This window comes from Argopecten irradians, chromosome 6 (genome assembly GCF_041381155.1).
Source record: "Argopecten irradians isolate NY chromosome 6, Ai_NY, whole genome shotgun sequence".
In the NCBI taxonomy this organism is placed as follows: domain Eukaryota; kingdom Metazoa; phylum Mollusca; class Bivalvia; order Pectinida; family Pectinidae; genus Argopecten; species Argopecten irradians.
The window spans coordinates 3,989,207-4,015,472 of NC_091139.1; the positions used below are offsets into that span (position 1 = coordinate 3,989,207).

The following is a 26,266-nucleotide window of genomic DNA, read 5'->3' on the forward strand; positions in this document are numbered from 1 at the left end:
CAAACATGTAACATTTTGCGTTGTTGAGTGGAGAGGTTTATTTTTGGATGTTTTCTTGGCTGTACTCGCACAGTGAGTAGATCTGGTAGTACTTGTCAGGGGAGCCGCTGTACAGCTGATGTTAATAGTCGGTAATTTGGGAAATGTTGTTGGTAATCAGGGCCACTCATCTGCTTGGGTACCACAAAAACGGATACCTACGTCAATACGAGATAATGTGGTCGTGGGTAAAAAAGCACAGAGGGACTCCCGTCAGTAATAGTTGTTTACTGTACATATAACATAATTATCTTGTTCAGGGAAGGGAGGTAACTATACCACAAAGTCATTTGGGGTTCAGGGAGAGGGGGTATAGCTACATGCCTAACTGAATATGAGGATGAGGGTAAATAGCCCTGTCTGTCTGGGAGGGGAGGGGTCAAATATACCTGTCTTGTTTGAGGAAGTTAATGGGGTAAATATACCTATAACTTAATTTGAGGAAGGGGTAAGTTGCCCTGTCTGACGTCTTAAGGGGAGGGGTCAAATATACCTGTCTTGTTTGAGGAAGGATTGGGTAAATATACCTATAACTGAATTTGAGGTAGGGGGTAAATCGCCCTGTTTGTCTAGGATGAGGAAGGGGTCACATATACTTGTTAGTGAAAATGTATCAGAATATTTTTGGTTTTCAGACACCTTGATCACATGAGTTATGCGAGATCAGATGAGGTTCGAGATTTTGGACAGGTGGAGTGTGCAAAATGGACAGACAGTAATTGAATCGGATCGATTATCTATTATAATGATGGTAGCACTAGAAAATCTATAAATATTGTAAACTTTTGAGTAACACCTGTCATCTACAAGCTTTATGATAATTACCAGACATGATTGTCATATATTGATTGACTATATTAGGAAGATAAACGCTTGTTTACAAGGTTATCTGAAGTGGACATGTCGACTTAACAAGTTACACTATCTGTTTATAGCTGTAACTACACATCAACGATGAAGATCAGCTAATTTACATCAGTCCATAGTCAAAATAAAACATTACAAACACGGATTATTGCACTGTCAATATTTGCTGTTTTATTCATTTACAAAAAGACATCGAAATCTTTATCTATACTCATAACGTCCTCTGGAGAATGATGGTTTGAAAATCTTATCTTAAGGTGTCAGATAGTATTAGGTACACCATTGTGTAACTGGATCATCAAGTTGTATTCAAATTTGTTCCATCTTTATATAAAATTATCAATATTTGCGGATGTTGAATTGTTCATATCATGATGTAAAGCATCTTACATGTTTTTATCAGATCAAGCATTCAAGACGGCTGCCTCAGACTCTGATTGGTGGATCCAGATTCTCATGTTTCTCCTACAAACTTCTTTTTTTCAAGCCTTAATTTTCTTGGAATCTCTTAATTATCCTGTCAATGTTAACTATACTACATTAACTCAATCACCTCTGGAGACACATTTAGACTCTTCTAAATCAATGGCTAGACCAGTCCATTATGAAATTTTAGGGATGAATAAGTTACTAGACGTTATTGCTCGGAGTGTGTGTATGTCAATAACAAAACCCAGCAGGGAAAAAAATCATGAATAATGTTATCTTTGTACTTTTAAATACTGACACATTTAAAGGCAAAAATGCATCAAAAGTCTTTTTACAAAGACTATTCACAGTTTGTAGATACAAAATATAGACATCTTTTTGTTGAAACCTTTCAATTTTGATGGCACCATTTATCAAGTCTTCTTTAGCATTATCACTGAAACCTTGTAATGACCAATGTCTGTAACCATAATATGACCAGAGAGTATTACAATATCATCTAAAAAAAGGAGTGTCATTACACACAAGTGGAATTAGCCATATACGCCTCTCCTCCCATCCAAATGATCATCTTTATATCTAAATCTATAAATAGTTCAACTTTACAGATTTTAAAGTTCAAAATATATTTAGATAATTTTTTTTTCTTAACTTCAAAAACTCTTGAACTATAAATTGATTTTAATTTGAGTTTAACATTTGTTCAGATTGTGATACCATTTTCTCTCTTTATCTAAAGAGATTGCAAAAGGCAGAAAAGGAAAAAAAAAATGAAATCAAGGAAAAAACCACAATGAATAATGACAGTATTTATTTAGAATCATTGGAATCCCACTGGGGCTGTGTTTTTTGGAATTCTCTTATAATTTGTATCACCTTGTTGATGCTAGGGAGAACAAGTTGAGTTTGATATACTCTGACAAGTAAAAATTGAGTTAATTAAGATTCTTCTGGAAATAACGAACAGGCCACAGGTACAGAGACTGTATAGATGGGATGGAAACTTTGTATCTGTACCAAAACTTTAAAACTAGGTACCAGAAAAAACATGGAGGGTGCAAGTGACTATCAGAATTAATTTCACATACCACAAACAAACTTACATTCACAACAATTTCATTTTCTTGATTGAGGTCCGTTTGGTTCTTACTTTACCTGTATTTGAAAATCATATATGACAGTTAATTTTAGTAGTTTTACATTGCCTGCAAACTACGAAAAAATTAATCGCACTCAGAAAACCGTTATATTTCAGTATCTATTTGAAGGAAGGGTCTTTCTTTTTTTTTATCTTTTTCTTTGCTGATTAAGGCCTATATTTTTTCAAATTGAGATAATTTTTATATTTTATTTGTATTCTCTAGATTTGCTAGGTGTCTGAAAATTCCCTTCTCACTTTTCTGAAGTAATACTACTGATACCACATGTGTCACAATTAGTGAAACAGTCTTTAATTTGGTATGAAGCTTTCAATGCATTACTAATCAAAGAAGAAATTGATATCTCTGATTTCCGTTGGTCAGTGGATGGTCAGTGGATGGTCACTATACAATGTTGTATATGTCCAGTACATCTGCTCGATGATCCCAGCACTCCATGTTGATGTTTCTGACTAGATGTCATAACCACGCTGAAATCGTATTAGTAACCATGGATATAGCCATCAGGAGTCCTATCGCAGAAAATTGCACAGAATATCATATCAGGATTACCAATATTAATAAAGGCCATGTGTTTAGACTTGGAACTAAAATTGGCAACTATTGGTGAGATAAAATACATGCAGGTCGATACATTAATGTAATGGCGTATCTCGGGACAGGTTAATTAGCTTTATATCGTATTAAAGCTTGTTTATCACTGATCAGTTCGGCAAATCAACGTTGCCAATCATCCTATTATGGTTGGAATATAATCCAACTTAGGGATCATGTGACGATTGGACATACTGACCAGTTATCAAGGCTGTTGGAGTAACCAAGGTCACGCCTCAAGATATCTTCTTAATAAACTTGACCCCACCAAAAACCTAAGGCTTTAGAAACTACAAAGAAGAGGAAGTAGTGCTGGTCATTCAGTGTTGATTGACCACTGTGTCCAGTAATGAAAACTAGGTTGGCAATCTTATCAGTGCTGGGTTCTTACTGATGTACGACCTGATCGGATGTCTCAATAGGGAATTGGTCACTGCCTGTGTCCAACCTGTGTCCAGCCAATTACGGAATCTCAGCTCAAGGTGCTGGGTGTTTATGGCTCTGCTTTGAATACTTTTGTTTTAGACATCAGCAAGCATAAAGAGGTTTTATTTCCTTGTCCTGAAAACCAAAGAATTATTTATGTTACCAGTTGGTTTCTTTTTGTTATAAACCAAACACAATTTAGATATTCCTGACTTACCGTATTCGACCCAATAAGCGCTCAGGGCATTTTAAAAATTGAAAATATGAAAAGGTGCTAAGTAAGACGAAATTATTGCAAATTTATACTGACAGTATAGTTTTGACAGGTTTGGTCTTTTGCCAGGGCTATTGAAATGAGGCCTCAAAAGGGGGAGGGGCACTTAAAGAGACACGGGCGCTTATTAGGTTGAATACAATATTTGGTATATCTAGCACAAATCTAGAAATTGTACTCATGCTCTGTGTTTGAGATAGACAAAGATAAAAAGGATTGTTCAAATGAATGACATTGACCCATAAACAAGGTCTTTAGATATCAATAAACCAGAAGACTTTAAGCTAGGCTTATGATATTCTGCAATTTGAAAAACTAAGTTGGCTCAAATTTTAGACAGTTTCCTCTTAAACATAGTACTTGTAGGTTACAATGACTTTTGACCTTTGACCTACATTATGGAGAAAAGTTTTAATATCGTGCTCTACATACAGATTGGTAGGATATTATATTTCACTGGAATGTATCTTGTTTGACTAGAAATCATGTAAAGCTTTGATCTACATGAATGTCCAATATTCATAGAAAATCAGCTTAAGGATGTCAATACTAGTTTTCTATGCAGTCTTTTCATGCCTTTCATAGGGAGGAATATAGAGATATTTTCTGTCCCAATTTCAGAACTAGCATTTATGCCCAACAAACAGTAATTGTCTTCACGAAAGCTTCAATATGTACCATAAATGATCCAAATTATGTCTCTGGATGTGTGCTAATATTACTGCCAATTTCTTAAAAAGTTTTGCCTCTAGAAAATTTGGTATGGCTATAAGAATGTGTATTTATGTTAAATATATTGTTGCTGATTCATTGATTATGGATGTTGTTAACAGCCCTATTCAGGATTGTCTTTGACATTAAATTTCAATACGAGGTTAAGAAAGAGAGAAAATTGGTAAAACGGTGTCATGAGAGACCTTATAGGGATCCAGTCTGTTAAGAATCAGTCCGGAATGTTTCTTGGTGTGTATCACCTTGGGGATTCTCAAGAAATCCTTAATACGATAATGGAGGCTGATTGTCTGAGTTTCCACTTGGCACCATGGCCAGTTGGTGGCTAGTCCGTAAGTATGGGTTTTTAAAGTGTCATATAAAGTCGTTTGACTCGATTACCACGGCCAACTGTTGGTACATCGCTCACTCATTTGAAGAGTAATTGAATTTACTTGTCACTATTAATTCTCTCAATTGAATGACAATGACTACCCTTGATCCTACAAACTCACAAATGACTTTGATTTTCCGTTGAAATTGTGTAAGCTAATTACTGTTCCAGGAAGACACAGGGAAACTAGACGCTGTAAATAACGATGGAGATCCTTTCACAAACGACCGAGCTATTGATTTAAAACAAAAAAGGGTAATTCCATCCTTTTAAAGATTAACTTTACAAACACGATGTAATCAGTTGTTTTGTCCCCTGAATTAGCCAGGCAAGCATAACAACAGCATAATTTGTGTTTTGTTTGTAGATTCCGAATGTTTGGATCATCTGGTATTGGCCTGTATACCTTAGATTTGTTATTTCGGAATGGTCCCACACAATGTATAGTTTATTACAGAGTCAAAGTAAAAACCTAGTTAGCCATTGAAGCTATTGTCTTTGCCTACATACAGACAGTGCTATTAGCAGAATCTTCTATTGTATAAAGACATATAACTCTAATGAGAGTTTTTCATTATACATCTAAAGATAGGTTTCATGAAAAACATTTGACCTTCACTCTTAACAGAAATAACTTTGCATATAGACATTACTCAAAGGTTCATGAAAGATATTTGACCTTCACTGACATGGCTCAAGGGTTCATGGAAAATATTTGACCTTCACTGACATGGCTCAGGGGTTCATGGAAAATGTTTGACCTTCATTGACATGGCACAAGGGTTCATGGAAGATGTTTGACCTTCACTGACATGGCTCAGGGGTTCATGGAAAATGTTTGACCTTCATTGACATGGCACAAGGGTTCATGGAAGATGTTTGACCTTCACTGACATGGCTCAAGGGTTCATGAAAGATGTTTGACCTTTACTGACATGGCTGAAGGGGTCATTGACCTCCATTCTCAAGAGAAGTGACCTAGGCTGCATTGGTTGAAGCTTTTCTAGTGAGATACCATTGAATTGAACTTTTGTCATATGTATTTGTTCAGAATGGTGTCCATCTGTACTATACAAAGTCTGACTCTGAAAGAAAGTGCAGTAATGATACTGTACTCATCTAACCTTGGTTATTGTATGTCCCCTTAACAGCTGTCCTCATTTGAGCCTAATTTGGCAATAATCAAGACAACTGTACTTATCGTATCCTGGTTCTTCAAGACGTACATGGCAACTGACCTCATTTGATCCTGGTGAGAAATGTCTTCGTTTTATACTGAACGTCAAATCTCTTACAATGTTTAAAAAGAACCGAATTCAAACCAATAAGTGCCCAGGGAACTTAAAAATTGAAGCATATTAGAAGGCGCTAAATAGAAACAAATTTGGACTAGCCTTTCATGTAATTATTCTACAAAGTAAGCCATAAATCAATTTGCAAAAGAAATCAGTAAGAAATCCAACAGTTTTCATATTTTCAGTCTGCATTTAATTCGAAGTAAGTGAAACTGAAGCCTAAAAAGGGGGAATTATTGGGAAGGGGTGCTCTTATAGTGATGCTGAGAGAGATTATAAGGTCAAATACGGTAATACACATTAGTAAACATTTTTGAGGATCTCCCACATGTAAAACAGACTTTGTATTCTGTCTTTTTCATAATGGATGTTCCCTTACACTTGGTAAATGCCTCTAGGTAACAATATTTTAAATCAGCACCAAATTCTATAAAAAGTCTACCACTAAATCAAATCACACCATCACTAGCAGTAAATCATCCACCTTCACTTTTAAAAAGACTTCCAAATTTATCAATTGTCAAATGTCTAAACTCGTTTATTGTTCAATCTGCATTCCATTACCAGTTTTCCTAGTATTTTACTATTGATCGTAAAAGTTTGAACCTCCGCGGCGCCCTGCAAAAATTACAAATGACAGGCGTGTAATGCTTAACGTAGATGAGAGCTGTCAGGAAAGTTGGCAAGCTTCTAGTACAAAGTGTTCCACTGAAAAATAAAATGTCTGCTCAGAAAATTTGATCTTGTGGCCAAGCAATCCACGTCACTTTGGCTGCCTTTAGTTTTGAAGTCCAGACTAGTGGTTAGTGCTTGCCTATAGATGGCCCTCAATTAGACTTCATGTATGCTGGCCATTATTCTCTATATAACTACAGACAGAATATATACTGTTTTCATCCTTAGGTATTCCAACAAAATAGGGGGTCTAGGACCAATGCGGCATCACGAACGAGGCTTGGCATGTGTACAAATAGAATTTACAAGTTAAACATATGTCCAATTTTCTATTTGGGGCTGAAGTGGTCGAGTGATTAAGATGTCCTGACATATAACTAGTACCACAAGCCCTCTACCTTTGGGTTGTGAGCTCAAATATTATGTGGGGCAGGTGACTGCAGGTTAGTAGTTTTTCTCCAGGTACTCCTGCTTCCCCTCATCTAAAACATGGCACGTCCTTAAATGACCCTTACAGTTGATAGGACAAATATTATGTGGGGCAGGTGACTGCAGGTTAGTAGTTTTTCTCCAGGTACTCCTGCTTCCCCTCATCTAAAACATGGCACGTCCTTAAATGATCCTTACTGTTGATAGGACAAATATTATGTGGGGCAGGTGACTGCAGGTACTGACCGCTGGTCAGTGGTTTTTCTCCAGGTACTCTAACTTTCCACCATCTAAATATAGCACGTCCTTAAATGACCCTTGCTGTTAATAGGACATCGACCTAAACAACCAGATAATTTACTATCCTAGTCTTTACCTAATCATAGAGATATGGTTTATGTTGGCTGTGTACGAGGACTATATGTTTTGAGTCTGTATGTATTGGAACCAGCAGATCACTGGTTGATACCTTTCTCCAAACAGCGGGACAGGGAGATGAAAAACAACAGATGGTAACAGAGTGGAACCTTGTAGATTCCCCAAGTTACTAATATGTTCTAACGGTTTACTGACTTTGAAGCTATAACACTGATTACCTGGTACCAGCCCACATCCGAATGATAAAATATACACAGATATATACCACATTTACTCTTATAGTAAACAGCAAATATATGTAAATATATAATTTACACGAAAATTCCAGCAAACACGTCCAATTTATTGCATCAACTGTTCCACGAGAAGTACTAGCTGATAACTTTGTGGCATGGACAGAGCAACATACACAACATTTTCACAATTCCTTCTCGAAAAACCAAACAGGCATTGAATATAAAAAGGAGATAATTACCAAAGAAAAGAAGTTAATATAAATCAGACATTGAATCCAGTTGCCACAAGAAGTGTCGTTTAGAATAAATTGCCAACTGCAATAAACAAAGCCCCATTCAACAATATTGAAATTTAGGCTAAAAGCGTTCCTGGACAAATTGCTGTCTGTCAACAAAGATTGATAATTGAACAACTAAGCTTGAATTCTTTAGGGGGATTAGGTTATTTCTTGGGAAGACTTTTGTTGTCATAGTCAAGAAAGAAGCGACTTCCTGGATTGGTGTAAAAAGTCAGACACAGATGTTAACTGTTTCATAAGTTTATACTTAATAAACATTAGAAATGGTAATTTATTGGAGATAGAGCGACACACAGTATTTACAGGGACAGATTGGACATTTTATGTCATTTCTGTTATAGGAAAGATGGTTAAAGGACCTGCTTTGCTGTAATACATTAATTACAATATTTCCAGTACATATCGTGTTTGTTACATACGATATATCATACATAATCATATCTAATACAGTATATCATACATAGATTATCATGTATATTTGAAAGAATATCTAGAAGAATATTGACCTGCTGTTGTGCATCTTTAAATAGTCTGCTCTGAACTTGAGAAACTTCTGAATCTGGTTTGTATTCTAGTGTATGTATGTAGTTGGAGCTGAAAAATGCACGGCCAGACTGGGATTCAAACTGGGACCCTCCAAACACTAGCCGTAGTGCTCTACCAAATGAGCTATTGGTCGATGGTGATCGACCCTGTCTAGAAATGTTACACTTATGTCAAAGTGAGAAGAGCAAATTTCAATGTCAACTTCTGTAATAAAAAGGAGTTCATAAAACTCAAATAGAATGTAGTCTGAAACAACTCAACTCCAAGTGCAAATATCTAAAGCGATCTTCATCTCAACTGAAACTTGCTCATTCCAAATTCCGTGTATTATTGAAAGTTTTCAGTCTTCTTAGCAAAATTACGCTAAACATTCTAAACACTTGAATACTGGAATCGAATTAATAAATTATATTTTGAAAAACAAAAAAATAAACAAGAAAATTTCAGGATAACCGTGTATTGCCCAACTCATTCCCCCTTGAAAAAGCATGATGAACTATTTTAATGTTTAAATTCGAAGAGTTCAAATGCATCTTCAGGGTTGAATGAGTGAATTCATCCTGGTCGAAACCAAAAAATAATAAAAACATAATAGCTGTTTTAAGACTAGGTTAAAAAAAACTTTAGTTTTATGTGTGAGCAATGGAAATGGTGGACTTATAATACAATAATACTTATGTCTGTTCCAATCCCATGACATCTGGTGATACGTCCCATCTCGTCATGTGTTGATTTCATATGGATGTTCGCATGAACATCTTACAGTTATTTCTTGCTTAAATCTGAACTTCACTGTTTGGAATAAAGACCTATTTGTAAGATTCAAAGCATTAAATTATCTAACATATTTAGTTTGGCACTATAAATATTGATATCATGTAATATATAACATTACCTGCATTAGTCGTGTGATGTATTTATACTGTTTTCACTTCATGAATTGTAATCTATGGCTATTTAGAATTCATTGCCATGAAATCTAAGATAAATTGGCGTTATCTGAAGCCTCTAGAATCTACTTAATGGTTTGTTTGGTTATATTAGCTATAAAACCTATTTACATGTGTACTCCAACAGTATCGTGCATCACCTTGGTGAGACTTTCGGTATAATCTCGAGGATGGCGATAGACGTGGTTTATCAGGTGCTGTAAGAAACTCATGACTTCACAAGCTTACAGCCACGCTGTGGTATTCAGTGCTTTGATTCCTTAGATGATGTCAGTGTTTTCTTACAGAAATAATCTCCGCTCTAACGTAGGGTCTCCTCCAATGACGTCGGGGATAAGGTTACCTGTGGAGAAATTATAAGTACTGGTTGTTAAAGATTCTCTCTTTGCAAATATTTCCGCTGTGCATAGATTTTCCCATTTTATCTGCCCTGATCAAAGTAAATGGTTTTTATTGTTGATGTATAGGATTGCGACAGATTTTACTTATTGATCAAATGTAAGTAATTTCGAGCAAAAGCTCGGACAAATAAAGGCAAGACTTGAATAAAGGCTCTCATGAACGTTACATACAGCCCCGCACTTGTAGCCCTACCCAGAATCATTGGAATCAATATCTATAGGAATTAGGCATTTGATTCAATATATCACAGTGATCGTACATGTACGGATTGAAAAGAACGTCAGTGTTGAATAACTCTTCTGTCTAGTTAGGATATACGTGTTACTCGGAGATACGCGTTATTAGGAAATACGCATTATTAGGAGATACATATTAAGAAATATGTGTCATCAGGGATATCTCACCATTAGAGTGTTTTAGTGGATGTTGTTCAATTAAGACATGAATTATTAGGAGATTAATATAATCAGGAAAAATTGATTCCAAGAAAAGTACAAGATATTGGTATAACTTAGAGACATATACATAAAAGTGACACATTCGTTTATGGAGATACATGTAAATGGATGATACGCCATATAAGGAGCTACATGTAAATGGATGATACGCCATATAGGGAGCTACATGTTAATGGATGATGCGCCATATAAGGAGATAAATGTAAATGTATGATACACCATATAAGGAGCTACATGTAAATGAATGATACACCATATAAGGAGCTACATGTAAATGGATGATACGCCATATAAGCTACATGTAAATGGATGATATGCCATATAAGGAGATACATGTAAAAGATAGATGCCACTTTATAAGGGAAAAACAGGTGTAAACAATACAGAGCTCCTTTTCTATTTTTATAGAAGATATAATTTGAAGATATCAGATATATTAAAATAAGGGGAGGTAATTATGGTATTAAGGGGAGGTAATTATATAGATTAAATATTACAGTTAACCCAGAAGTTGAAGTTGAAGAAAAAGTGTCAATTGACAATATTTAGAAAGATATTTAAACATTTTGACATAAAAATAGCTTTTGAATATTTTGACACAGAAATAGATTTTAGATAATTTGACAGTTTAGGAGATAAATTAATGAGAGATTTCTCTGTTTACAAGATATGTAAATTAAGGGTTTTTTTTAACAGAAAGTAGTTAGAGCTTTGTTGAATATTTTGCCAATTAATGAAGATATTTACTACATGACAGTGTTTGTAATGAAATGGATACCTGAGATGTTTTTAGAAGTCAGTGTGAAATGTTAAAACCGGATGACTTAAGTAGAGACATTGACGTGGGAACATCTACAGTAGGTATATGTCAATATTTGTTCTACAATCTTACACCTTGACGACTACAACTAACTAAGGAATTGAAGCAGACATTTTGATAAAAACCTTTAGTAATTTTCTTGTGAAGAAATATCTGGTTTATATTTGAATTTACAAATTGTTATCGGCAGCAATGATATAGAATATCTTAATGAGTCGGTTGACTTAAAGCCCTAACATCTTATCACAGTCCCTGTGGAGCTGACACTGAGCAAGCAGACGGTCAGGTTTAACCAGTGAGAACTGAAACAACTAGATGCTTTATACACTAAAATTTCAAGAAAGAAGTTTCTAAGGATTAATATCTTACAATTAGTACGTGACTGTGCTGCAGTCTCGGAGGATGAGAGTTGTGTATTGGTTAAATCTATCATCCGTGGTATAGTGTTGTTCAATGAATGTGTATATACAACAGTGCATAACAGTGGGTAAGTTACTGATAGAGACCTGTGGACAGTACAACAGAATAACGGCTTCACATTGGCTGACAACCTGATTGAAATATATCAAATTTTTGTGCGTTCCTGTGTTAAATAAGTCAGTCATGAGACGAATGGAGATTTATCATGACCTAGAAAATTCAGAGTTAGATGACGTTTTTCCGCCGACAAACTCCTCAGGATCAGAGATGGATTCGAGTACAATGAAAAGTGTTGGTGTTATTGAACAACTATTGCAGGGCCAGAGTGATCTTACGGATAGTAGGGGCCACATCGGACAAACTTCCCTGGAAAATCTACACTGTAACGTCACAAGGGCGCGATCCTTTAAAACAAAAAATAGTTCCTTCTTTAGTCTGGGACGTTCATTATCACTGAAGCGTGAACCAGGAACAGGGCGCGTATTCAGGTAAATCGGTGTTTTGTGTATTTGCTTTGATGAATGTCTGTTATGTAAGATGAGAGAAAGGGTATATTCTTTTAGGCGATATATATCTTAATTAATGCACCGTACATTAATCTTTCTTAATTTACACCTGATGTATACATCAAAGTAATAGTTATAAACGTACTCAACCTCAGAGGTTTTGTAGTCTGTATATTCTTGCATACTGTTGTATGAACAGATATCAAAGGGAATATGATATCTGAATATTATACGAATATAGAAAAGAAAACTAACTTTAATTAGAAAAAAATATTAAAAATAGATGAATAATTAATTTAAAGAAAAAAAATTTAAATTAGATAAATTAATTAATTTAAATCCAAAAAAATATTTATATGCAAATGAAACGGATTTCAAAAGTCACAATATCAGCCAACTTTTAGACAATTTGAATAGAATTGTGAAATTCCCTTCAAAAGAGATCACCTTGATTTTTTTTTTTTTTTTTAGTTAAAAATGTAAAGGATTTTTTTATTTCAAATCATTGAAGTGTTTTATTGAATTAAATTAAAAATGAAACATTTAAGGAAAAGATTTATAAAAACAATCTAGGAATAAATTCAATTGATATTTTCAATAGATTCAAACGGTGAATAGAGATTATTTGATTGAGACTTAAGTCATGTACTACTGAAAACGTAAACTCCCGGATATAAAAACATGCATTTAGACAGCTGTATTTGACAAAGATCTATTATTTTAGGGTCGTGGTAAGGTCAGGAAATCTGTGTATCATTACAAAGTTGTGTTTTATGGAAGGTTGACATACAAGGCCAGGTGCCCCTGGGGGGGCTGCTCCACTCCCTAACGTGACGGTGTACACGTAAATCTGGTACTCTAGTTGGGTATGCTGTGATCGCTACTGCGGGGGAGGGTATTGGAGGGTACTGTTTAGCACGAAATGTATGAGACATAAGGTCACATGGTACAACAGGATATTAAACGATTTATAAATTTTTAATTCTATTTCTGTGAGAGCAAATAAAAGTTTCAAGTATTTTGTCAATATTTAAAACCATTCATGATTTTGTTTTAAAAAATTGTATTTGTTGAAATGATTAATGCATATTAGTTCAACCACAGTAGCAAAGTTAAGTCTAGGACCCAGTTTAAAGTTTGAAATAAACTTTAAGGAATTTCCTTAACTTAATCCCCATAGTAACACGTAGGCGTTAATATGGAGGAAGCCTTCCTTAAAGATGCTCCACCGCCGACAGAGCATAAATGATATTCATTATTTGAACAATTTTTGGTGTTCAATCGTGTGTATTTATGTCTAATTAACACAAAAAATAATATAAATATTTTTATTTTGCCCTTGGTGCATGCGCAATCAGTACTTCATTCCATAAAGGATATAGTGCGTCGGAATTTTTTCGGGATGCAATTAATTATTGTTCATATTTTTAACTTTACGTTGAATTAGAAGCTCAAACTTTTCAATAGTGGTAATAGTGTAAAGTAAGTAACTTTTGTAACTAAAGAAAAATACTAAATCGTCTGCTCCTGTTTTTGGTAGTGAAAAAAATACCATTTGTCAGCGGTGGAGCATCTTTAAAACTGTTCTGCTTTCCTATGGAGGATTTTGAAGTTTAAGAAATGTTTGTGAAAGTTTGCCCAGTTATATTGTCTCTAGCCCTCCATCTGTAGTTCAAAAGTTTCCCATTGGTAGCAGTTTTCGGCCACTAACCATAGGTCAGTGGTGTTTCTCTGGGTACTCCAGTTTTCCTTCACCTAGCTTCTAAACTTGGCAGATCCTTAAGTGACCCTACAGCTTTTAAAAGGATTTAAAAATGTAAACACTCAACTCTTTTTTTAAAATCTATTAAAACTACGAACAATTCAAATGTATTGTTTTCTGAAAAGTATATTATAATTCTTTTGTTAATTACATAGGTCCTTTTTGTATTGTTATTGTGAGTATGGAGTTATACTGAGCACAGTTATGTTAAGTAATTAAAATGTTTGTATACATTGTAGACCGCTATTGTTTTTAAGTGTAAATATTTGTGCCCCTCATGTGGTCATAAACACCAATAGCTAGCTAGCACACAATCATTTACACTTAATTTGTTAGCTGGTGCTACTGGAAAATTGTATGTCAATCAAACGGCCTTACTGTACAAAAGAGAGCACCTGTATAAATATATAAATCAAAAGGTTGCCATTTATAATGCGATAAATGTATTCAACTGCATAGATAATGTCTGTATGGAGAGGAACTCTATGAACCGAAGGCCTGCAAAAAATTAACAGCAAGCAAACGTTTTTGAAGAGCTTGCTTTTTAGGGCCATGTCACGAAGTGCAGTAGGGGTTGGGAATTTGGGGGTAGGGGGAAGAGGTCCATCTTGTCTTGTCCTGTTCTGATTTTATATTAAGGGATAGGGGAGGGAGGTGGGGGGTGAACTATGGATGAATTTCATCTGACAGACATTTCTAGTTTTCTGTATCATTTACATAAAATTATGGAACAAATCTCAGTGTTATAAATTCATGAAAGAAAGTCTAGAAATGAGAAGTTTAAGTTTAGTTGGTGAATTGTAATTTTCTGAGATTTGATGTTAAGCTGTCAGTACTTTATAAAATTGAGTCCCGAAAGGCCAGAGTAAAGCCACAAGAGAGCTTGATGTAAAAAGAATGGTTAGCTTTATTGAAATGTAACTCTGAAGAGAAGATTTAACATATTCATGAACTTTAAGATATTTTAAGGTTTATTGGATGTGACATAAATCAATAGTAGATGACTTTTATCATGAGCTTTGAAATAATTTTTGTTTAAAGAAAACTATTTTCAGAAATGCAATACGAAAAAACTTTTAAAATAATTCATAAATAACTATTGAATTATTCTCCTGTGTAATCTGTTAGCTAAAAAATAACAACATGTGTACACAGTGGCTTACACACTGTCCAATTACAAAAAGGAAACACTTAGAGCCCAGAAGAAAAGATCGGATGATACTGGTGTATTAAATGTGATGTTTTGTAAGTCACTGGGGCTAGGCCAGCTGGTATCACAATCTGTTGCCCCCTATCCCCCCCCCCCCCCCCCCCACACACACACTACCACCACCACCACCATCTCCCACTACCACCATCTTCATCTCAAAGAAAAAATGCTCTGATGTAGATAATACATTTATTTTTAAATTTAGTTTAAGTGTAGGGTTTGTAAATATTTGGACAGGTATACTGGCTTCCCGACAGTTTATCTCCAAGATGCCTTTGTTTACATTTTGAAACATGAGAGCATCCCAGGTGTTGAATAGATTGGTGGTGCATGTCTATTTCATGAAATAAAGATTTCTAAAACATTTATTACAGACTGAGAATATGGATTAGCAGAATATGTCTGTTTCATAAAACAAAGATTTTGGAAACATGAACTGCCTTGACAGAGAACATAGATTAGTGAAACATGTCTATTTCATAAAATGAAGATTTCTGACATATGAATTGCAGTGACAGTTACATATGAAATATAGATTTGCACAGCATGTCCGTCTCATGAAATGAAGATTTCAGAAATATGAATTGCATTGACATGTAATATAGATTAGCAGAGCATGTCTGTCTAAGATTATGAAATAAAGATTTCAGAAATATGAACTGCTATTACAAAGATTATGGATTAGCAGAGCATGTCTGTCTTACGAAATGAAGATTTTGGAAACATGAACTGATTGACAGATAATATGGACTAGCATAATATGTCTTTTTCATGAAATGAGGATTTTTGAAATATGATCTACAGTGACTCTGGGACGTCAATAGTAGAGGGAATTTTGTCTACGTTTTTAATGCTGACAGGCTGTCCCTGTTATCTTTTCTTTTAAATTATTCATGTTGTTCGTGTGGTAAGGTGTACTAAAACAAGACAAGGCAGGACTTCTCTATCAATTATGTACATGGCCCTGAAAAACGAATTAGCATCATTGCTATATAGTATACATTGCTTTTTGTATTACCACAATAAACCTAATAAGTCCTGTCTGTGTGTTAATGTATTAAAGTCAAACCTGGGGGAGATGGTCGGTGTAGTGAGGTAGTCTTTATAAATGTGTTGAAATTTGTCATATTGAATCCTAAGATAGTGATCTTATTAAGCAGGTGGTCTTTATGCAGAAATGGTCGTTAAGGCAGGTTTTTACTGTATTTTTCAAAAAATTTGGATGTGATTGAATTAACAGGTGTATGTGTATGTATAAATATATTAAATATCAAAAAAGATGTTGATATTAATACACCCAAACATCAGGAGTAAATCAAATTAGCTTTATTCCGGGGAGTTCAGGTACAACAGATGGGGTCGCAGTTTATTGCATGATGGTTTAAATAAATCATATATATTGTATACACATGTAACAAGGTCTAATGTTTCGTCAGTCCAGCGGAAATAAACCTAATATTAGCCAATCGCGGACCATCGGGACCGCTTCCAGACGTCAACATTCACAGGTGGACCGGTACACTTCTCACCTCTCAGAGCTCTCTGACCTATATCCACTTTCATTAACAAGATTTTCTTATCTCTCCTAAATTACTTAGTTTCCCGAGATACTCTGTCTGTGCATAAATTGATGTTAATTACATTATTATGAATATGTACAGACTTTCTGAACCTGTTCAGTAAACAAAGACCCTTTCATCTTAATCTTACTTTAGTGTATACAAATCAGAGGCCTATTACACTTGTACCTTGTATTGTTGTCACCTGTGTATAATGATCGCATTTGTATCATGGTTGCCACTCTGATTTTACCTGTGCATCAAAGTCATTTTTATATGTGATACCTGTGTATTGTAGTTTCCTCTGTTAGGAGGGGAAGGTGGGGGGGGAGGGTCCTCTGTTAGGAGGAGGAGGTGGGGGGGGGAGGGTTCAAGAATCTGTTGGTAAAAAAATATAGCAAATCTGATTGTCAGCATTCTAAGGTGTCATGGATTCAAAACTGGTTGTGATTTGATCCCCTAGCTCCGGGACTGTATTACAGGAACTGAAAATGGGCACTATAGCTATATCAACGTAAATAATGTATTGATATAGAGATAGCACTCAAAATAGCATCTGCACCAAATGATATTTTAAAGGTTGAACTTGTTGGCCTTGAGGGCAAGGGAAGCAATTTAACCTGTCAGTTAATTATCACTTTCAATTGCAATGCCCAAATTTCAAAACCACATTTTGGCTAAAATATCTAACAGGCTCTATAGGCCTTTTCTTTGTTGAATATAGGATTCCTTCATTTCCTTGATACTATTGAGTCCTTTGACAGTAAACATTAGCTTTACACAATAGCAGAAAGGGTTTTAAACATTTCAATTTTGCTTGTGTCTCCCATTTAACTCAATATTTGTACAGTTCAGTTAGGATTGTTGAGACGTCAATCAGTCAAAAGGCTTTCTAATCATTTTTCTCGCTGTCTATCGACCTGCCTGCGTGACGAATGATTCAGTCTTTTCTAACATGACAGACAGATAAAAAAACAATAAGAGGATAACTTTTCATGGTAAAGCAGGCCTAGTCCTTATGACGTCCGATTGTCTTCACAAACATAGAACTTCAATAATCTATAGGTTTTAATATCGTCATACAGTGTTGTCTGTATGTACACACAGTTCATTACAAAGTCAAGCATTTACATAGAAATTGTTACTGAAAAAAATATTGATCAAACGCTGAATGGTAGAGATCAGATATATCTTTGAAGTGGATGATGATTGTTTCTCCTTCAGATAAAGGAAGATGTTTCGTATTTGTACGAGATCTTGTTATTCTAATAATTTTTTGCAGTTGTTATCATGTTTCTCTAAAGTTGAAACTTGCAGTCAACCTCCGTTACATAAACACGATATGCAGTGACCACTGTAATGTTTGATCATACAAGTACAAGATAAAATGTTTATACAAAGTATTCATGGAATTTGTAGTTAGCTGAATTAACCATGGATAATGTGTAGTGCTTTGTTATTTAAGTCATTAAGCCTATAATTAGCCAAAAGGTCAGATTTCAAAAATATCTAAAAGTGTGTATGTAAAGGTGAGTCATTACTCCTTCACTTTTTATTGGTAAAGGGAGATAATTTACATTTGTGAACTGAACTATCATTCATCTGTAGTGTATCGTTTTTCAGATGTAAATAACGGTAAGACGACATTCTTACATCCGTATAAACGTGCATTGCCTATTGTTTATCTTCATGTGCATTACGTAATGCACCATGCATGGTTATGTCAAGTAAATCAGCTCCGTAGAATTCAGCCAGTATGTGAAACGGGAGTGTTCAGTTAATGCCTTAGACAGGTAATTTTAGCACTATTAGAAGGACCAGCAACGTTCTGTACCCCTGCTGATATTTCTCATATAATTATCAAGTTTATTAAGGAGCTGACAACTTTGCTTCATGAAATTGTTCAATCGATTGTGGAAATTTTCAAGAGAGAAGTGCGGTAATTAACAGACATGTTGCAACGTTTTGAGAATATTTACGATGAATATTGAGTTACCAGCATGCCATACATTGGCAATCATGGCGCTATAAAATATTAATTTTAGCCTCCTGTACATTAATTTGTTGGATTCTGTGGTGTTTTTTCATTTTCCCTGCTTGTAATTAAAACAACATATCATTTTGATTGCACAATGTTTTTGTTCTATTTGGATGAAGGCCAGTTTCAATTGCACTTGATCATACTTTGAATTTTGATCTATATGTCGTCCAGAAATATTTCAGGTATAATTAATTTCGAATTGATCTTTGCAGGCTAAATTAATAGGCATTGGTCAATCGATTCCAGAAATTTGAATTCAAAGATACTTGGTGTGGCAGAGATTTTAGGAATTGTATAACTTAATATTTTTTACAAAGTATGATTGTGACGTCATACATTCCCACTGAAACATGACGTAACTAGCACCTGGACCTACGTAATATTGGTCGCACATAAATAAATTTCCTTTACTCATTCACCCATGAAATTTCATATTGAACTGGTCAAGTCTTTGATTTAGAAAATCTAAATGTGCCTTCAGGGGGGAATGAATTCAATTCAGGAATGTTGGTGAAACTGGGGCCAGGTTGATGAAGTCTTTATCTTTACTTCTGGCCCATTAGGAATTGGGAACAGGGACCTGATTGTGGTATTGTATACTCTCTAGGTACACAATTTTAATCGTGTAACTTGTTACTTTTTATTGTGTCAATCATTGTATATAGCCGTCACGAAGCATACTGTCTGGCAGATTGTTAAGACAACCCACAGTTAATCACGAGATCAAAACAGAAACAATTGATTGAAATGCCTCTGGAAATTGATGTCTGATACATGTTCATGTGATTTGTAAGTTTTATCCTCAAATTTGTACGTCAGTAAATTAAAAACAGAAAAATGAATTAATTTTGATCAGATAAATACAATTCCATTACAAGTACCTTCATATAAATGGTTTGAATAAAGAACTACAAGTGTAGATTTATTGATTAAACTTTACAAAATAGCATAACAATATAATAAGTGAATATTAAAGTTTAAAATGACAGCCTAGCTTTGAAAGCTAGAGAGTAATGCTGTTTGTGATAATGGTTATGTAATATCAGAAGTGTTGAAAACTCCAGACTGACATTGCATGGTAGTGGCAATTGTCTATGTAATGAAATAGTTTTGTTTAGTTGGCGAGATATTTGATATCTACCGACCATTTCTGTTCAATAGTTTGTGAACTGACTGGCTAAAAAATCAAAGAACATCTACGTATGACATGGGAGGACGCTGTATGAAACCTTTATATCTCGAACAATGCCATTGTAACTGGGCACATAAAGAATCAGTTTCAAAATACTTTTGTTATTGTGTCTGATACAATAGGTTTGTACCTATATAAATATATATTATTACAGAGGCGACTGGTAACTTCCGTGTAATACTACATTCTGTTGTCATGCTATATATCGGTATAGAAAATCGGTCCCCATACCGTAATCACCGTAATTAGCACCCAGGGCGCTTAAAAAATTCTAACAAAGGGGTGCTTATTAATGAACTTAAATGTAAGTTATGGATGAAAAAATTCAGTCATTTTTTAACTCTTTCGATACTCATGGCACATTAATCTGTCACAGTAAACATGTATATGCCTTTTAACCTATGAGACACTCTATTATGTCATGCTTTGCATGTAAAAGACTCGCATGTTTATGTAATATGGGATACAATGCTGATGTTAGAAGTATCACATGTATAAAAATGTTTATACAAACTCAAATTCTTCTCCAGAAGAGGAGAGGGGAGCTTATAGGGGGAGGATGCTAATTATGGCAAATATGTTAGGTGTTATATATGGGTACAGAAAAAGGGCTCCCTTGGGATATGATCAACTGCTTCTGAGCAATTTTGTAATCTTAAAGTATTTTTGGACCTGGAGGCAGCCAGAATGAATCTATGTCACCAGACAAAGCTTTCAGAGTTAGAATCAAAGTGACTTCTGTAACAGGCCTTTCGGCAGATAGTGTAGAATTTCCAATTTTATTTCTGCAAGCTCGGTACTCCCAAAGGTAATCTTGCTTCATTCAAAGGAAAAGAGACAGATTCCTCGTGAATAGAAATGTAGGTCTTGTACAAGAACTCTTTAGTACCAAAAGGAATTAAACCTTGCCGATACACATTACAAGGAAGGAAGATCTGACAGTACCAATTAGGGTGGTCAGATAGAACTTGTATAAAGTTTGGCTCTGACCCCCTGGGGGCAGGAGGGGCGGGGCCCAATAGGGGAAATAGAGGTAAATCCTATAAATCGCTACTTGTCCTAGAGTTCTGCATGGATTGTGACCAAATTTGGCCACAAACATACTTGGGGGAAGGGAAAGAGAACTTCTATAAATGTTGGCTCTGACCCCCGGGGGCAGGAGGGGCGGGGCCCAATAGGGGTAATAGAGGTAAATCCTTTAAATCGCTACTAGTCGTAAAGTTCCGCATGGATTGTGACTAAATTTGGCCACAAACATCCATGGGGGAAGGGGAACAGAACTTCTATAAATGTTGGCTCTGACCCCCCGGGGGCAGGATGGGTAGGGCCCAGTAGGTGAATTAGAGGTAAATATTCGAATTCCTTCAGAAAAGAAACAATGAACCTGTATTTAGAACATTACTTGGCATTACAAACCAGGTGAGCGATACAGGCCCTCTGGGCCTCTTGTTAATGTCTTTCTGTACTCATGGCACATTAATCTGTCACAGTAAACATGTATATGCCTTTTAACCTATGAGACACACTATTATGTCATGCTTTGCATGTAAAAGACTCGCATGTTTATGTAATATGGGATACAATGCTGATGTTAGAAGTATCACATGTATAAAAATGTTTATACAAACTCAAATTCTTCTCCAGAAGAGGAGAGGGGAGCTTATAGGGGGAGGATGCTAATTATGGCAAATATGTTAGGTGTTATATATGGGTACAGAAAAAGGGCTCCCTTGGGATATGATCAACTGCTTCTGAGCAATTTGTAATCTTAAAGTATTTTTGGACCTGGAGGCAGCCAGAATGAATCTATGTCACCAGACAAAGCTTTCAGAGTTAGAATCAAAGACTTCTGTAACAGGCCTTTCGGCAGATAGTGTAGAATTTCCAATTTTATTTCTGCAAGCTCGGTACTCCCAAAGGTAATCTTGCTTCATTCAAAGGAAAAGAGACAGATTCCTCGTGAATAGAAATGTAGGTCTTGTACAAGAACTCTTTAGTACCAAAAGGAATTAAACCTTGCCGATACACATTACAAGGAAGGAAGATCTGACAGTACCAATTAGGGTGGTCAGAACATACCAGACAAATGACCATCAGTGGATGGTTATCATTACGGCCAAGAACTTATGACCAGGCCATATACTGAGTCTTAAGTGTTTACATAAAATCTTGTTATGGTCAAACTGGACAGGAAACGGTCAGAAAATGACCTCTTCCTTTAATAAACCTACTTATTGAATGGTGCTGGTAATCTTAGAGCTTTGGCATACAACATTAGATTTATTGGAGCTGTGTATTTCAATTAGTATCATTTGAATTGTTTAGAGGCTTAAGATATTTTATTCTTTATTTGTTCTTTTCAACTTATTTGTGCCAATGACCTAAAGTCCTGATTATATCTTGAATGTAAGTGAAAGGGTGTATAGGTTTCTCAAAGGTTAATGTTTGATGACAAGCAAAAACAGGCTTACCAGAATTCACATTACAGAAATCAGAGAACAACATTCTCTTTTCACTTTTGACCCCATTTACATATTTATGGTATACTTATGGTTTTACCATTTCTTCCTAACTTCATTCAAGTTTAATATCTTGTTTTGTATAGCAGACAACATCCTAATGAATGCTAATGTGTTTGAGTGAAAGGGAAGGCATTTAGATAAATAAGTGTGCTAATATATGTATATGTGTACAAATTTCCATTTGCAATTCTCTGGAATATTGAATGGGTGAAAATTTCAAAAGCATACCATAGTTGACAAACTTGACATGTATTTTACATCTTAGTGTTCATTCTTCAGTGACTGTAAGTGGAGTTGACAGTATAATTTCCTCCAAGTATTCATCAATCCAACTACCTTACAATTTAAGACAATTTAAGATAACTCTGTTTTCTCCCCAATTGGGAATTATTACGAAAACCATTTACATTATGTTACGTAACTCTCAATAGGATTGAATGAAAAATGGGCCTTTGATTGGCCTCGCGTAAGCGTGACCCGTCAGAATTTTGACACAAGTAAATGGAAGGATAGAATATTGGTGAGACAGAGAACGGTTCAGTATAGATCGTTTTCATCGTCACTGATTGGAAAAGTGGGTAATATGATCTCTTGAGATTACCAACAAGTCGACACTTAAGTTTGGTATTCCCACCCCCGCACATTCAGATGTTAATTATTACGTCAATGCTGGAAATTGCAATTCTGTAATTAAAATACAAATAAGTTTTTAAAGTAATTAAAATAACAAATTGTGAAAATTGGTTTGAGATTTTTTTGGATTGTGGAATGGTTGTCTATAAATTTTGACTAAAAAAATGAGGTTAATGTCATATTCCTTGAATATAAGACTTCTTAAGGTTGTTTTTCTTCTGTTAATTTGGATGATGATGATGATCACAAAAATGATGATGATGACGATGATGATGTGATGACAAAAATGATGATGATGACGATGATGATGACAAAAATGATGATGATGACGATGATGATCACAAAAATGATGATGATGATGATGATGATGATAATGATGATGATGATGATGATAACATCAATGATGATGATGATGATGATGATGATGACGATGATGCCATTGATGATAATGACAGTAACATCACTGATGATGATGACAATGTTGATACATGATGATAATTATTCTGATGACAATACCTCTATTTCTGCTGCTGCTGATGATGAATGATGATGATGATGATAATATATGATGATAATAATTGACGTTATGTTTTCTACATTACAGTTTTGATGTTGAGAATGGTACCGGACCAGGGGGCCATGGCCTGGAGGGGTCCAGCCCCTCGGGGAACCGCCTGGTGCTACAGAACCTTCCACAACGCCGAGAATCCTTCCTCTATAGGTCAGACAGTGACTTCGACATATCCCCTAAGTCTGTCTCTCGCCATTCCTCCATGCAAAGTGAAATGTAAGTGGTTTAAAATACCAGCTATATTTTGAATATCCATGGAAATTTTTTTTGTGTTTATCATTTTCTATAATGTTATGTAATATTAAAAATTTCATGGTTTTTTATGACTAGTCTAAATTGTAGCTATAAGAACGAAGTAATTTTTAATTGCTCTCTGGAATTTGATTGAAATGATTAAGCCCTTCCCATCCTCACTTTTTACCAAGATGTTTGTTTCATTAAATTGACAGAAAGTGATGACGCATTCCGATATATTACCATGTCTGTTTCGTTTGCCTGCTTTAATCATATGGATTATATTTCAGAGTTCAAAAACTAATTTAATTCAGTAGCCATTGTAATTTTCAACTGGGAAAATATCTAATCTTACTATAAAATTTAAGTAATTAGTATTTCACAAAAAGTGATGATATTTTTGCTTTTTCAGACCTAGGTTACCTTGCTATGCTTTGAAAACTAATTACAGTAAAACCTGTTTATAACGAGTACACTTGAATGAATTTGACTTTACATAGTATTTCTCATTCCTGTCAATGTTTTTGTAAGAAGTTTGTAATATGAGTGTAACAAAATATGTTTATAACGAAGTAATTTCGTTGATCCCCAGGGGTTCGTTATAACCATGTTTTAATGTACCTCTTTGTATTTCGATTGACTTAACGTATTTGATGCCATAAGCACCCCATCACACTGTTGGAAATCTAAAACTCTCTGATTTCGAATTAAATGCAGACTAAAATATGAAAAACTATTTGGTTTGATTATTTAATTTCATTTGCAAATTGTGATGGCTTATTTTCAAACTAATTTTGTGAAATGATACTTGATCCAATTTTGATTCCGGGAGCTTATTGGGTCAAATACGGTATATTTAACTATTAATAAGTTTCCATCTCTTTCAGCTTCTTCGTGTCTACAAGACTAATGCATTGTAATTATACCCATATCGAGTAATTAACCCGAGACCACTTTTTTCCAGTACAACAAAAGCGAGCTTTATGTATGATCTTCTTTAATTTCCTTGTAGCATAATAAGAGACTTTTGTTGCCCATTAGCTTATTAAAAATTATGACCCCTAATTTCTTTGATGGGCGCTGATATTGTCAAAGCGTCGATATTTGCATAACATAGTTAATAGAACAGAAAAAGTAGATTTAGTCGTACATCTATTGTATATACTTTCTTTAATCACATAAAGCCAGGGATCAAATCATGACGTCTGTGGTATAAAGTGACGTTACAAACGCTGTCATATTCATCTAATAAGCCGGTAAAGTGCATTACTTCGGCATTTAATGTTAAACACACATTGCGTGATCACTAATCCGTACATGTGCACTGTTGACTCATATATCAACAGTGTACGACCTTGAACTCAAGTGCTCCTAGCTCTTGTTCATCCTGACGGAAATTGAATAAATGTGCAAATTTTTTTTTTTTCCCCAAAATATCACTCATAAAGATGTTTGAGATTCCTAAAGTCTTTCATTAATCTGTAGCAGGTATTAATTGTACTTAGTTGTGCCAGCGGATGGCACACTACCCTTGCCCTGTTAGACATCCAACTAGTATGCTTTTCACAAGACTGTTTGTCGGTCTTATTGATAGATGTTTACAAATAGAAGCTTTAAACTTAATTAATAAGAATTTGGAAAGGGAGACGGGGATGAAGCATGATCTGATGAAACTTCAAAAAACACCATCAGGATAAACTTCTTACGTCATGCATTTCGTAAACAACTTTATAAAAAAAAATCCCTTCTTTTGTTTTTTGTGCTGTCACAAGTTCTATGACACTTTTTACTGTCTGTAAAGCTGTGATTGGTTCCGATTCAGAATCAATTTTCTTGATGTTTATGTTTTTCGTAAACACATCAGGCCGCACATTTACTGTTCGGTTCTCATTAACAATACAATATCACCTACTTTCAGCTTGTATTCTTTGTAAAGTGCCGCGTCCTTTGCCCTCATATTCCGATATATCAAGGCTATGTAGATTCACCGGTGATTTCATTGCAGGGAAAAAAGGGCTGAAATCTCTTGTAGGACCTTCATTATGAATAAATGTCTGTGAATGCATAATTCTATTTTCTGTTTCTAGTGTCTGTTGAACAGAATCGAGAGAATCTCGAGGGGAGACATCTCTGAAAGCTCTGCTGTCCATGATTTGATTACAGATATACTTATACATGGTTTGCCTATACGAAATTGCTTTCTGCTCACAGATTTGTTAGCGTAGATATTTGTA

The 26,266-nt window shown here is 35.1% G+C and overlaps 1 protein-coding gene and 1 long non-coding RNA gene across 6 annotated transcripts in view; one reads left to right on the forward strand and one right to left on the reverse strand.

Moving 5' to 3' along the window:
- Nucleotides 1-26,266, forward strand: part of LOC138324751 (3',5'-cyclic-AMP phosphodiesterase 4C-like) — a 267,694-nt gene that overhangs the window by 136,982 nt on the left and 104,446 nt on the right. For 4 of the 5 annotated variants that reach the window (XM_069269870.1, XM_069269872.1, XM_069269871.1 and 1 more), the window contains one exon: nucleotides 23,832-24,014. In XM_069269870.1, the coding sequence (XP_069125971.1) occupies nucleotides 23,832-24,014 (183 nt within the window). Of the gene's footprint in view, nucleotides 1-11,665; nucleotides 12,291-23,831; nucleotides 24,015-26,266 lie in introns of those variants that run through there. The other variant, XM_069269868.1, reaches the window with a different exon arrangement.
- Nucleotides 563-10,278, reverse strand: LOC138326236 (uncharacterized). Its single transcript, XR_011208878.1, has 3 exons — nucleotides 9,843-10,278; nucleotides 3,289-3,650; nucleotides 563-3,007 (listed from the first exon to the last, which is right to left on the reverse strand). It is a non-coding gene; the product is annotated as an uncharacterized lncRNA (long non-coding RNA).